The sequence below is a fragment of the Schistocerca cancellata genome, chromosome 3 (assembly GCF_023864275.1).
Source record: "Schistocerca cancellata isolate TAMUIC-IGC-003103 chromosome 3, iqSchCanc2.1, whole genome shotgun sequence".
In the NCBI taxonomy this organism is placed as follows: Eukaryota; Metazoa; Arthropoda; class Insecta; order Orthoptera; family Acrididae; genus Schistocerca; species Schistocerca cancellata.
The window spans coordinates 792,994,583-793,009,209 of record NC_064628.1 but is presented as its reverse complement, the minus strand read 5'-3'; the positions used below and the strand labels follow the sequence as shown (position 1 = coordinate 793,009,209).

The 14,627-nt window shown below is 39.1% G+C and overlaps 1 protein-coding gene across 1 annotated transcript in view; it reads left to right on the top strand.

The window, feature by feature from the left end:
• The window catches only part of LOC126176571 (ankyrin repeat domain-containing protein 26-like), a 169,858-nt gene that overhangs the window by 39,622 nt on the left and 115,609 nt on the right, over positions 1 to 14,627 (top strand). Inside the window, exons 6-8 of the mRNA XM_049923732.1 lie at positions 2,398 to 2,454; positions 2,605 to 2,709; positions 4,207 to 4,434. Of these exons, the coding sequence (XP_049779689.1) occupies positions 2,398 to 2,454; positions 2,605 to 2,709; positions 4,207 to 4,434 (390 nt within the window). The remainder of the gene's footprint in view (positions 1 to 2,397; positions 2,455 to 2,604; positions 2,710 to 4,206; positions 4,435 to 14,627) is intronic.

Sequence of the window (14,627 nt, the reverse complement as noted above, 5' to 3'; positions counted from 1 at the left end):
AGAAGCATCTGTCACTATGGATAAGATAGATGCCGCCTACATGAAAATTAAAGAGACTTTTAGAGAAAAGAGAACCACCTGTATAAATATCAAGAGCTCAGATGGAAAACCAGTTCTAAACAAAGAAGGGAAAGCAGAAGGGTGGAAGGAGGGTACAGATGGTCTGTACAAGGGCGATGTACTTGAGGGTAATATTATGGAAATTGAAGGGAATGTAGATGAATATGAGATGGGAGATATGTAGTGCATGAAGAATTTGACAGAGCAGTGAAAAATTTAAGTTGAAACATCACCCCGGGAGTAGACAACTTCCACCTGATGAGCAAGATGTGTGAGACAGGCGAAATATCCTCAGACCTCAAGAAGAATATAATAATTCAAGTTCCAAAGAAAGCAGATGCTGACAGGTGTGAGAATTGCTGAACCATCAGTTTAATTAGTCATGATTGCAAAATCCTAATACGAATTCTCTACAGATGAATGGAAAAACTGTTAGAAGCTGACCTCGGGGAAGACCAGTTTGGATTCCATAGAAATGCAGGAACACACAAGGGAATACTGACGTATGACTTCCTTAGAAGAGAGTTTAAGGAAAGGAGACCTACATTTATAGCATTTGTAGACTTAGAAAGAAAGCTTTCAACAATGCTGACTGGAATACTCTCTTTCAAATTCTGAACATGGCAGGGGTAAAATACAGGGAGTGAAAGTCTATTTACAGTTTGTACAGAAACCAGATGGCAATTAGTAGAGTTGAGGGAGCATGAAAGGGAAGCACTGGTTGAAAAGGGAGTGAGACAGCGCCATAGTCTATCCCCAATGTTATTCAGTCAGTATATTGAGCAAGCAGTAAAGGAAATAAAAGAAGAATTTGGTGTAGGAATTCAAATCCAAGGAGAAAAAATAAATACTTTGAGATTTGTCGAGGTTTGCTGATGACATTGTAATTCTGTCAGATACAGAAAAGGGCTTGGAAGAACAGTGGAATGGAATGGACAGTGTCTTGTAATGGGGATACAAGATGAACATCAACAAAGGCAAAACGAGGATAATGGAATATAGTCGAATTAAATCGGGCAATGCTGAGCGAATTAGATTAGGAAATGAGACACTTAAAGTAGTAGATGAGTTTTGCTATTTGGGGAGCAAAATAACTGATGATGGTTGAAGTAGAGAAAGCACAAAATGTAGACTGGGGATGGCAAGGCAAATGATTCTGATGGAGAGAAGTTTGTTAACATCATGTATAGATTTAAATGTCAGAAAGTCTTTTCTGAAAGTATTTGTATGGAAGTGAAACATGGACAATAAATGATGTAAACAGGAAGAGAATATAAGCTTTTGAAATGTGGTGCTACAGAAGAATGCTGAAGATTGGATGGGTAGATCACATAACTAATGAGGAGGCACTGAACAGAATTGGGGAGAAGAGGAATTTGTGGTGTAGCTTGATTAGAAGAAGGGATCGGTTAGTAGGACATATTCTGAGGCATCAAGGGATCACCAATTTAGTATTGGAGGAAAGTAGGGAAAAAATCATAGAGGGAGATGAATATACTAAGCAGATTCAGAAGGATGTAGGTTGCAGTAAACCAGTCTTTGGACTGAAGACCACAACAACAACAACAACAACAACACATATCAATCAAAAAAAGCATTTTCACAAATATGATAAAGATCAAGACTAAATAGCTTTTGCAAAGTGTAAATATTTTTTTCCGTAATTACATAATATTCCTCAGGTCAATAAGTAACTTGTACTACACAATTCTAAAGTAGGCTGTGTTCTTTCTCGGTGTTCTAACTTCTCTATAACAAGTTACATATAAATTGATTTAGTGTGTTGGGTATGAAAGTGTAACAGACAGAGCTACTTTTACATTCATAATATTAGTATGGATAAAACTTTCAGGTACATTATGTTTCTTCCCATGACTTGATTTTGATAAATTATAGCCTATACAATGCCCCAAGCTGTACTCAACTTATAGTGAAAACCTGATAAAAGTTCTCCTAGTAATTTTGGAGAAACATTTTTAAACCAGCAGACATATTACTAGCAGAGATTAATTGTGTATTTTTCTATAATTCAAATTTTAAGTTACTTACTTTATATGAACAAAATTAAATCAATAAATGGATAATGTTTCATTTATTTTGAGAAGCATCTAGTGCCAGAATTTAACTAAAAAAAAGGTTAGTGAAAATGTCACTGTTAAATAAGATAAATTCACTCTCTGAAAACTTAAAATCAAGAAAGTACTGTTGATAATAGCACCGTTGCAGGAAAAAAGAAATATTGTATCATAGCAGGAGATTTTGATGTGCTTACTTCATGACATGCTGATTACTCCATCTGTATAACACTGTAGTAATTTCTGTGCTCTCTTATGACAGTTTCCATCATCTGACTGCCTTTCAAAAATTATAATTGCACTTAATTCAAAATCACAGGTAGTGTGTTTCTCCTTGTAATTATTTTCCTGCTGTTTTTAGAAGCGCAATCATTTATAAATTATCTTTGCCCCACTTTAATTTGATTTGTTTGGAAAGATATAATTTTAAAAATGAAAAATTATGTACAGAAAATTGTTAAATTTTCAGCAAGACAGATGGGTTGGACAGCCTAATAGTATCCCACCTTGTGTCAGGAGGAAGGGAGAATCACAAGAAAAGAAAAGCAATGAGTGGAGTAAGAGGTCAAGGATAGTATGGATTATGTCATATTCAGTTCAGAATTAGGACTGGCCTGAGGAAAAAAGAAAAAAGAAAAAGAAGAAAACAAACTTATTCAGAAGGAGGACATGAATTGAAAATGGAAAGAATAAGAAGCCCACTAGACAAAAAATTAGTCCTCCACCGGAGACACTATGCCTCAGTAATGGTCTCAGTTTGGCTATGAAGAGAGTCCATGACTTTGTTCAGAAATGCCACAGCCAGCTGAAGCCACCCATTGATAGTTAGTTACCCCAGAGTTACCTAACTGCATTGATGCTGATTGCTGTAATTTAGTTGCAGATCAAATAGTCCCAGACATATACATGATATAGTTGGCCAGTCTAGATTTGATAGGATGCCTGTATGTCATCTAACCAGAAATGTATACATGTAGCCTTTTGAAACTGGCTGTTGTCATCTTGTAAGTGGGAGTGGGCACAACATACTCATCACAAAGATGTAGAAGAAAGGGTCCACTTCATGATACAAAAATATCATATTATGTTTTTGATGTACATAAGAGCTTAGACTGTTGTAATTTTTCTGGATATAATTATGAAAAGCTTGAAAATTGTATAGTTTTAGTTGTATGCTTCCTTTTCTGTACTAACTGTTCTCCAATAAAACTAATTTATTTATTCATGTACACTTGCTTTATAGTGTCAGTGGGGAGAATTGTTGTTATTAACAGCACTCTAAAGTACTGCCCTTTTTTTAAATGACATTGCTTGTCATAATAACATTATAAGAAGGAACGTTGCCACTCACCATATGCCGGCCGCGGTGGTCTCTCGGTTAAGGCGCTGCAGTCCGGAACTGCCCGACTGCTACGGTCGCAGGTTCGAATCCTGCCTCGGGCATGGATGTGTGTGATGTCCTTAGGTTAGTTAGGTTTAAGTAGATCTAAGTTCTAGGGGACTGATGACCACAGATGTTAAGTCCCATAGTGCTCAGAGCCATTTGAACTCACCATATAGCAGAGATGCTGAGTCGCAGATAGGCACAACAAAAAGATTTTCACACTTATAGCTTTTGGCCAATGGCCTTTGTCTAGGCCATTGGCCAAAACCTGTTAGTGTGGAAATCTTTCTGTTGTGCCTATCTGCAACTCAGCATCTCTGCTATATGGTGAGTGGCAACTTTCCTTCTCATAATATTGTTACATTCCATCCTGGATTTTCCATTGTTTGACATTGATTGTCATGTTCCACCACATCATCACTGTTTTGTAAATATTTGTTCTAATGTTCCTTTTGTTTTTATTCTATCTCTACTAATTAACAGAAAATGTGGACAAAGTTATGTTGTTGATAAGCTAAACATATCTCATGTTCTTATGTTTTCATAAATTGTTTTTAAATAGGCTACAGAACTGCAAGCTGCTATATCACCTCTTTATTAACTAACAGAAAATGTGGACAAAGTTATGTTGTTGATAAGCTAAACATATCTCATGTTCTTATGTTTTCATAAATTGTTTTTTAATAGGCTGCAGAACTGCAAGCTGCTATATCTGCTGGACTTGAGAAATTGAACTCGATGAAGGAAATGAGTAACCAGCTTGAAAAAGTCACAGAAGCTCTCAACCTATCCATTCAGTCTGTAAACACAAAAACTGTCGAGAAAAATGCTCTGAAGAGTGAGCTTGAAACAAAAATAAAGGATATTGAACAAGCTATTAAAAATAAGGAGATGGATTGCAGTAAAAATATTAAGGTAAATATCACAGCGAGAGACGTTAAATGACATGAAAAAATGTTTGTGAAGTGCAAAAGTCATGCATAGGCAGAAGATGATACTTTCATACATGTGTGTGCACTACAATTAGTTTAACACTTTCCTTATAATCTCTTGGTGTCTGTCACGTTTTCACATACAAAATGTATTATAATCCACATTTACAACAGGTTTTTGTAATTTTATGAGTAACTTTGTTCTTATCAGATAACCAGTTTAGGTTGCTTACAGACATGGGATACTCTCATACACAGAGTTCTGTAAATTCTTTCATGGTATTTAGTATATTCCCACACCTCACATTTAGTGAATGAATGGAGTAGCTGTTTGCAACCATGCAACGTTGCAATGTCAGAATGTCAGTGGTTTCCTGTCTTTTGTACTGCTGAAATGACAAAATAGTCAATTGTGCCAACCATTGACTTTGAAACATAGGAAGATGGAATTACTCAGTTTTCTGCCATTTTATTCCTTTAGGTAACGAATTTTTTTTATTAATTATTGGGCAGATAGCAGATATAGCTTATTTACTTTAAATGTCAAAATTCCTGTCTAAGCAGTACTTTATTAATACTCATAGTCCACTAGATTATTTACGTGCTGCTGATCCCAATGAAATAATTAATTTTCCATATAATATTTTACTTAAAGGTAAATTAGTAACTGAAGTTGTTCCCATGCCTGTTGATCATGAAAAGGCTCTCGGCTAATAACTGTTTATCCATAAAAAGTACTAGGTCACTGGATAACTTTAATTTCACTTTTCCCAACAATCAGTTTACTATTTCCAAAAATACAATAACTAAGGAATTATTTATACTTAAATTTTTAACACCCCTGAAATTGCTTTCATTATTTGAACTTTTAAATTTGTTTATTTCCCATATTTGCCATTATACTTTCATTGCCATAATTTTTCTGAATGGGTAGTGAATTTGGTCATCCAAGTAAGACACTATTTAAGAAACTGAATAAATTAGAGGAATTATCAAACTGAGAATTATACATGAAATTCAGTAAACTGCCATATAGGTATTCAGTGTATCAATCAAATAGTACCTTCAATTTTCATAACTACCTGGCATACAGTTAAACAAAATAACTAATTGTTTCAATAGAGTGGCACCCATAAAGTTGAACTTTGAGAAAATGAGTCTGTTGCTAGCACTCAATCAAATAACATCTATGTAATGAAGTCCATATCTAGCTTTCACCTAGTTAACGTCTCTTGGTCAGCTCATGTAAACAGGGTTGATGAAAGTTATTGTGCTGTAATGAAGTCCATATCTAGCTTTCACCTAGTTAACATCTCTTGGTCAGCTCATGTAAACAGGGTTGATGAAAGTTATTGTGCTGTAATGAAGTCCATATCTAGCTTTCACCTAGTTAACATCTCTCGGTCAGCTCATGTAAACAGGGTTGATGAAAGTTATTGTGCAATCAGTAATCATTTTGTCAACATATCACTTAAAGTCTGCCTTAATTATTTCATTAAATTTTCTGCATCAGTCACATGACCATCTGAGTACTGTTGTATTCATTGACTATGTACTTAATAATATTCTTATGATATTCATTAGTCAGAACTTGTTTGTGAAAGTGTGCTGTAAAATTATTGCCACTGTCTCAAACCCATTACATTTGGTCACTTACTTTTATTATCAAGGGGGAAAGTGGACTGCTCAGATGAGTATTACTAGTCAAATTATTGTCAAAAAACTGCTGATTTTACAAAACAATAAAAACTGGTGATTATATGAAAAAATGTTGTGGAAACTGTCATTGCTCAAATGTGATTTAATTTGAATAAATGTGGAAGAATATCAAACTTAAATCAATTGTATCTGTCACTGAACAGTGAGAGAGTCGACTAAAACAATTTCAGGACATGAGACTTCAGTTTTGCGTGTGCCACCAAGCACTTGTAGTAAGACTGCATTGGTAGTACTGTTATAATTTGAATACAATCTTGAAATGAAATACAATCAGCAATAATGTGTGCGAACAATAACTTTGTAGGATGGCATAATTACAGAGTCTATTGAAATAAAAGTGTCAGAAAATCAAATAAACTAGCATGAGGGTTTCAGTTTAGAAAAAGCTTGGGGGCCAGCAGTCAGTTTATTAAGATCTCTCTAGTTGTGTCATCCATCAGAGTTGGAAAACACTGAGAGAACATGCATTTCACTGAACATGCATTTCACTGAATAACAGTGCAGTCTTTGAAAAACAAGTGGCTACCAAAGGGCATAATGGATGCCATTAGTAAAACTTGCCTATAAATAACGGTATGCAATCAACAATACTTTACAGTCTGATTGGAATCTAAGCAACAATGATATGTAGGTATAGTCCGCAACACCTGAAGAAGATGACTGGGCCAGTTGTCCAAATATTGCGGAGTTAATGACTCAGATGAATGCTCAAATGCACACCATCAATCAAAAGTTAGCTGTAGCAAGCCAAGTACATGTATAAAATGCAAAAGGCATCTCCCTTTGCAACATGACAGTATCATTCATTACAGTGGCAAATACAGGATAACAGACATAACCACTGGGATACATACTGAGGCAACTAACATTAGTGTAAATACATATACTTGCATCAAGGAGCACAAGGGAAGCCTCCGCATGACATCCCCTGGTAATGGCTTGTACCAGCAAATTCTCTCAAAGCAGCAGCATGGGCAAAGGTTACAAAAATGCCTTATGGAACCAACTGTCACAATTCTCCATGAACGTAGGAGGCCTTCCACCTTGTGAAGAACAGACACTGAGCGAGTCATGCCGAAAAGATTAATTAGACACACACTGTGTGCAAGGAACACTTAACACCAGACAGTATTGATGATCCAAATTTCTATGGATGAAATTAGTAACAGAAAGGACATATGCATGAGATGGGAACATTTTGTAAACACTGATGACCACAGCCTATGCTGAAGATAGAGATTACGAGTCCATTTCTCCGGACTGACAGTGTATTTTTTCACTCAAATTACTTCTTACTTTTTTTGATGCTGAAAGGGTATCTACATGCCAACAGGTGATAGTCATGTATCCATGAGGCCCCTTTCATGATACATCTTCCCATGTGCCACACACCCTTCAGAATGGATCACATCACACTTTGGATTGGGTATATGGGGAATTGGGGAAGGACTGTGAGAACTGATTAGAGAGAGAGAGAGAGAGAGCAGCTTAATAACAGCTCTGTTGTCAAAATCTTTGTTAGTGGTAGAATTTACATTTCATGTTCTCTTCAGAGGTAAATACTAGAACTACTTAGGTAGCCTGTATGGAAGTGACAGGTCACATATGCACTTAGCCTTGCCCCACACTTTGTGTGTGTTTAAGAGGAATGAAGCATTGTCATGTAGCCTTAAGCAGGTTTCATACTTGGATTTACCATTGAATACAAATATATCTCTTTCAGTATCAGGCACTTCTGCACATTTCAACCTTTCCTAAGTGTTGAGTTCTCAACTGTAACCACTGGTGCAGTCTCGACTGCATCTTATTTTACATCATTTTTTGGAGCCCATAAATCTCATATTTGTCAGCTAAATGTTCCACCATTTAGTAACTGTTATCTTGCAGTTTGTAGTAACCAAGTAATACACAAAACTGACCCAGGTAACACAAATATGGCTTTATTCATAAAACTCTGAACATAACAGAAATTAGCCTCTCATGGCTCCACATGTAACAAGACAAAAGAACCATACAGAAGGTGCATAATAAGCGACACACAGAACAACTGATTGTGAGTGGTACAAACTAAAAAACATAGTAAGGGTAAGACAGCACTGCTCCACGTGTATACAGGTGCGAGTTGCTGGTAGGTGGCACGGCGGAAATTGTACCACATGCACGCTTCCTACAGGCGGCCTCCAGTGACTGGCCCGCACTGATACAGTTAACCATTGATTTCGCAGCCATGGTGACATGACATTCGGCACACTCAGAGTCACATGCACTAGTTGCAGGGTACAACACATCTCTCCAGCATGTGACGAGGATGCCTATGCTGGGAGATGACAGTGGTCCAACGAGAGACATATGCATCAGATCTGGAGCAGCGGCTGCCAGTGCCAATGGTGGGTGTGGGATGATGTGCTAGGCGAGCACCAGAGCATAGGGGTGGAATGCATGGAGATGTGAGCATGCCTGAGGGCAGTGGGCCCAACGGTGCCTAACGACAACACCAGGGAGGAGGGTGCCATTTCCATCTATGTGTTGTCATCAGCAGGCAGGTGTCACATTGACCTGTTGGTGATGATGGCTGAGATAATGATGGCAAGGGGCCAGTGGACGTGGCATGACCAGAACAGCAAGCTGTGGCAGTGGATCTGAGCCTGGAGATGTACCAGTGTCCGGTGCCCAGTGCTGGGAATCTGGAACCCCAGGGTGCCACATGTGGAGGAGTCAGTCGGTCGGATGGGGGTGTGGCTGCCAGCCATGAATCAACTTAGCCTGCCTCCACTCCCCCATAGGCGTAAAGCAATAAGAGCCCAAAAAATGAAGGAGGGCATCATCCAGCAAAGAACCACAACCAACTTTTTCATCTGGGACTTGAATGTATGCACTAGTCATTCCACCTTGCCATTTGATTGATGGTGAAAGTGTGGAACCATAACATGATGAATGTCCTGACAGGAACAAAACAGTTGAAATGTGTGAGAAATGAACTGGGGCCCATTGTCAGAAACTAAGTTACAAGCCAACCCCTCAATAGAAAAAAACCCGCAAAAGAGTACGATTTGTGACCTCAGTAGACATTGATGCATACCAGAAAATGTAAGGAATCCCAGACAATGCATCCACAACAAAGAGCCAATAGGAATTCAAGAATGGACCCACAAAGTACTTGAATGTGTTCCTGTGGCTGGCATGGAGCAGGCCAGGGGGACAGAGATGCCCTGGGAGCTGCCTGTTGTTGGGCATAATGCTCAAAAGCAACGACAGAAAGGACAATTTTTCCATCAATCCCTGGTCAAAAAACATGCCTATTAGCTAACAGTTTAGTGCCAGAACTCTCTAATGGTTCTGGTGGAGAAGGCACAGAACGTCACACCTATAAGTGTTGGGAATGACTTCTCTGGAAGAGAGGTCTTCCACGGACAACAGCAAAACACCATCAAAAACAGAGGGGCAATACTGTAAGGAAAAATAGTTATTCAGGGGATCTGAAGCCTGACCTGGTGGTTTATCTGGCCAGCCCCATTGAACAAACTGAACCATCTGGTGGAGAACCGAGCCAGCAGCAACAGCAGCTGCTACGTGTGAACTCATAATTGGCAAACCCTCGACTGCGACTTGTGTTCAGTATCAAGATGGAAGCAAAGCAATTCTTCATGATCAGAATCGAGATCAGGGCCCACAGGAATGTGGGGCAAGACATTCACATTGGCACGTTAAAAGGTAGATTTAAAATGGATTTCATAATTGTAGTGAGACAAGAATAGTGCCCACCACTGTAGGCATTGTGCAGCCTTGTCAGACAAGGAAATGTGATGGTTAAACAAGGAAACTAAGGGTTTATGTTCAGTAATAAGGTGCACCTTGGAGCCATACAAAAAAAAATGAAATTTCTAGAGCACATAGACTATGGAAAGAGCCTCTTTTTCTACCTGAGAGTATTGCTGCTGTGCTGGAGTGAGAGATTTAGAGGCAAAAGCAACAGGTTGTCCAGAGCCATTGGCATATCAGTGCTCTAGGACCACGCCAAGGCCGCACTGTGAGGCATTAGTCACCAAAATTATATGCTGGTCCAGAGAGAATGTAGCTAAACAAGGAGCTGACAGTAGTTTGAATTTTAACATTTGGAAAGCATGTTTGCAATCTAGGCTCCAGCAAAAAGGTACATTCTTCTATAACAAGGCCTGCAATGGGTGGATCAGTGTGACTATCACTGGCAGAAATTTATGGTATTAAGCTATCTTCCCTAGGAAAGCCTGAAACTCCTTTTTGGATGAGGGATGACACATAGTCATAACAGTGAAGATGTGGTCTGGCAGAGGACAAATCCTATACTGCGAGACCTGGAACCCAAATAAACAATAGAAGGTTGAAAAAACTGTTGCATGCCAATCTTGTATAGGGCAGTAAAACGGATAAAATTTTCGAAGTCCCAGAGCAGAGCTGTCTTACTACAATGCAACAATGTCAAAACGAGGCATACACAAGGAAAACATTTTCCCACTTACACTGGGTCAGGGCAAAACACAGTGTCAACATTTCTGGTGAACCACCAGAATGTAGTGGCTCAGAGCAGGCAAACAGGATCATATCATCTTCGTTATGTGACGAAAGAAAGGCTAAGGTGAATGCAACAAATGGTATCAAGAGGTTTTACATACCAGTTCTGAGCTACAACAAACTCATTAAGCAAGCTTGGAAGAGAGAAAACAGCTGTTACTGACAGTAATACTGGAGTTGCCACAGGGGCGAAGTTTCCGCAACGGCTTCCGAACTACAACCAACAAAGATGATCATTGACTAGCCATAACAGGTTGCACCTCTCCTAGAGATTTAAGTCTGTCCAATTCTACTTTCACTTGGTCTTTCAGGTGACAGGAATAGGATGCACACGACAAAAATGAGGTCGAGCCATGAATTTCAAAGAAAATTTGTAGCACAATGTGTACCTTCCAAAACAAGTCCAAAAACTCCTCACATAGTGTTCCCAGTTGCGAATACAGTGTCAGTGATAGAAAATCCAAATTCCTGAAATGTGTCCACCCCAAACAAGTTCTCAACAGCAGCATAAGTAACCACCAAGAATGTAATGGAACAAACCATTGACTTTTAAGAGGCTAATGCCATAAATTGTTCCAACATTGCAGTGTTCTGTTTGTTACAACTCAACAGCTTCTGTATGGCTGGTGTCAGTGGCGATGGGCCTAACTTACATAGGTTTGAGAATTCAATAATGTCAATGCAGCTCCTGTGTCGACCTGTAGCCAGAGCACTTGACAAAACACACTTGACTTGATAAACAACTTGGGAAAAGTCACAAACATTGGAGTCACACAGTTTACATCCATGTCCATATCCTGAGCAACCTTCTGCAAATGACACACAGTGGCAATGCGGCATTTCTTCTGGCAAGCGTTTACGAGTAGCCTAGCACTTAGAGCATGCCGAATGTTCATGCTGGACAAAACAGAAAGGATGAGACAGTAGCAGAGAACGCTGGTGCTGGTGCATGGCAGTCACAGCTTTATGGGCTGGCCTTGGTCTGCTTGGCGCCGGGCCTGTATGTTTACTGCTGCAAGCTATCTGTTGTCCTAATGGGCACAGCTTGTGATTATTGACACATTGCTCCACACTTCAGTTTGGTCACTCACTGCCTGAGCAACTTAAAAAAGATTGTGCTATCTGCAGAACTTCTGTCAGCGGAGGTTTTTCACAGAGTAAAGCCTTCTGGCACATATGATCGAAAGTAACAGATGCCAAAAGCCAAAAATGCTGTCTGAGTCTTTTTTCGTATACTTCCCAAATCTCGGCTGAATCATCATGCAGTGGAAAAGTCGGTAGACAGACTGATGGAACGGTACCCTGTTTGTTAATGGAAGCTGACAGAGTGGTCACTGCTGAAGAAAGCTGTTCAATCAGGCATTCTGCACAGTGTCCATAATGACTAAACCTAATGAGAACACACTCAAAGACTGCACATATGGTAGCTGTTCCAAACTCATCACCGGTCATGTAGTAAAAAAGTAATACACAAAATGGATCCAAGTAACACAAATATGTTTTTATTCATAAACCTCTGAACAATAACGGAAATAAGCCTCTCATGACTCCATACATTACAAGACAAAAGAATCATGCAGAAGGTGCAACATAAGCGATACACAGAACAACTGATGTGAGCGGTACAAATTAAAACAACGTAGTGAGGGTCAGTCAGCACTGCTCTGCACGTATATAGGCATGAGTCGCCAGTAGACAGCGCAGCAGAGACCATATCATGTGGATGCTTGCTTCTGGCTGCCTCTAGTAGCCGGTCCACACTGATACAATTGGTGGTCAGTTTAAATACACTCTTTCGGCGACACTACATTTGGCGCACTCACACTCACATGCACTAATAGCAGAATACAGCACAGTTTGTTCCCATTCATTAAATACCATTACAATACTGAAAATAACATCTGCTTTTCTTTTTGTCAGAAGTGTCGTGGTTGCTAGAACTGTGCAAAGCATGATCTGCTGGTATCACTCCATGCACACCTCTGAACATCAAGGTTAATCAAGATGTCACAATTTTGCCCTTTTCTTTTCATTTAGTTGAAAACATTTTCCTTCACTTTTTACATCCAAAACATACATTTGGACCTCAGATTCCATTGTCTTTAGTTGATCCCATGCCAAGGCATTATTATTTTAGCTGCTTCGTTTTGATAATCAGTTGTCAGCCAATGCTTACCATTACATTGCACACAACCTCAGGTTGGTGAACTGCCTCTGCTGAACACAATATGCACTGGCCGGATACGATCTTGACTTTGTTGGTTTTCGTATGTTGCCCATCGTGTACATGCAGGCATTTTACTCATTCTAAGAATCTTACATAATTATTGTAATCATTCCAGGGTGCAGCAATAAACTGCTGAAGGATGTAACATTCTCTCAGAACTGTCAGCAAAGACTTCAGTGTCAATGCCTCTGTCAGTGTATTTAAGGTGTGTCCATCAGTACCCACAAAATCTTTTCGCTGTACCGCAGTTCAGCTGTTATCGATCACCACTGATAATTCCCACTGAATTTATGTTGTCCAATATTCATGAAGAAATTTGTCATGAAACTGTTTAATGTCAGAGCAGGCATTGAAAATATCGTTCATCCACTAAACTGCATGTCTATTCAGATATCCCACTGTAAAAGAAATCTGTGTCCCGGCCAAGATACCAGTGACACATCCATAAACTCTTGTGTAAATGCCTTCAGATTCACTGTCCCTTATGGATCAAAGTAACTGGACTTACCTGATCTTGTAAATGCAACTGCTGCTGCAACAACAGGTGAATACCAATAATTCTTTGTAACTGCTGTTGAATTTCCTGGTTAATTTCAGATAATTTCTAACCAGTACCAGTATTATGCTCTAGATGTACACTTTGCAATGACATGCACTTTCCATTTGGTGTCAAGTGTATGATTCACCTCCTCTACAAGGTCATTAAAACTAATTCACTGTTCTTGCATAATGTTAGTGCTTATACTAGATAACTCTTTACACATGGTGTCCTCTTGTGTTGTCTGCTTTCCCTCTATATTCGGTAAAGGTGTGATAAGCATTTGCATTCACTTTCAACTTTTTTCAATGTTGAGCTCGGATTCGTGTACATGCATTTGACTTCTCAGTAATTTCGGCTGAAACGTATTCATGCATTATCAATCTGTCTTTATGTTTGCATTTAAAGTGACATTGTCCTTATTAAATTCTGCCTTGAAAGAACTGAGAGCACCTATAAAGACAACATCAAAACATATTGCCCAATGGTTATGACATCCAAGACAGTTTTTCTACAGTGGATTCTGTTATTACATGTCATCAGTACCATTAGCTACTAAATTACTCACATTGAGTACAACTGGTCCCATTTTTACTTGATCTACTGATCTCATAATAGGCAATTATTCAGGAATTTTGACATCACTCATAGTGACAGTGAAGTAAATATCAGGACTGAAAACATCAATGCCACTGAAGTCAGCTTCAGTTATGTTGAGATCACTTATTTCCTAAATGTCATCATGTGGAAGAGAAAATAATTATTGGCTTCTCGTGGCCATTCTGTTCTACAATTTTACAAGACTGTCCAGGAGTTGGGAAAAAAAACCTTTTGAATAAACTTTGCTGAAACTGCTTTACATGATTTCCACAGAAGCATTGCCTATTGACATCAGGTGAGGCGGTGGTGTTGGGGCATGTTTTCATTGACTCAAACCCTTGTGCAGGAACCACAGTGCTTTTCTTGCAGAGTTTCATAAATAGTGCCACAGCCCTAGCTCAGTTGACTACTTTCTACGTGCATACATTTGCTGTTATCTGCTGTTTGCCACAGGGTAGCAGAGGGCTATAAAACTCCAACTGTTCAAATGCAAGGGCCAGCCCTGCTGCCAGACTATACTATTCTCAGTGCTTTAAAACTCCCT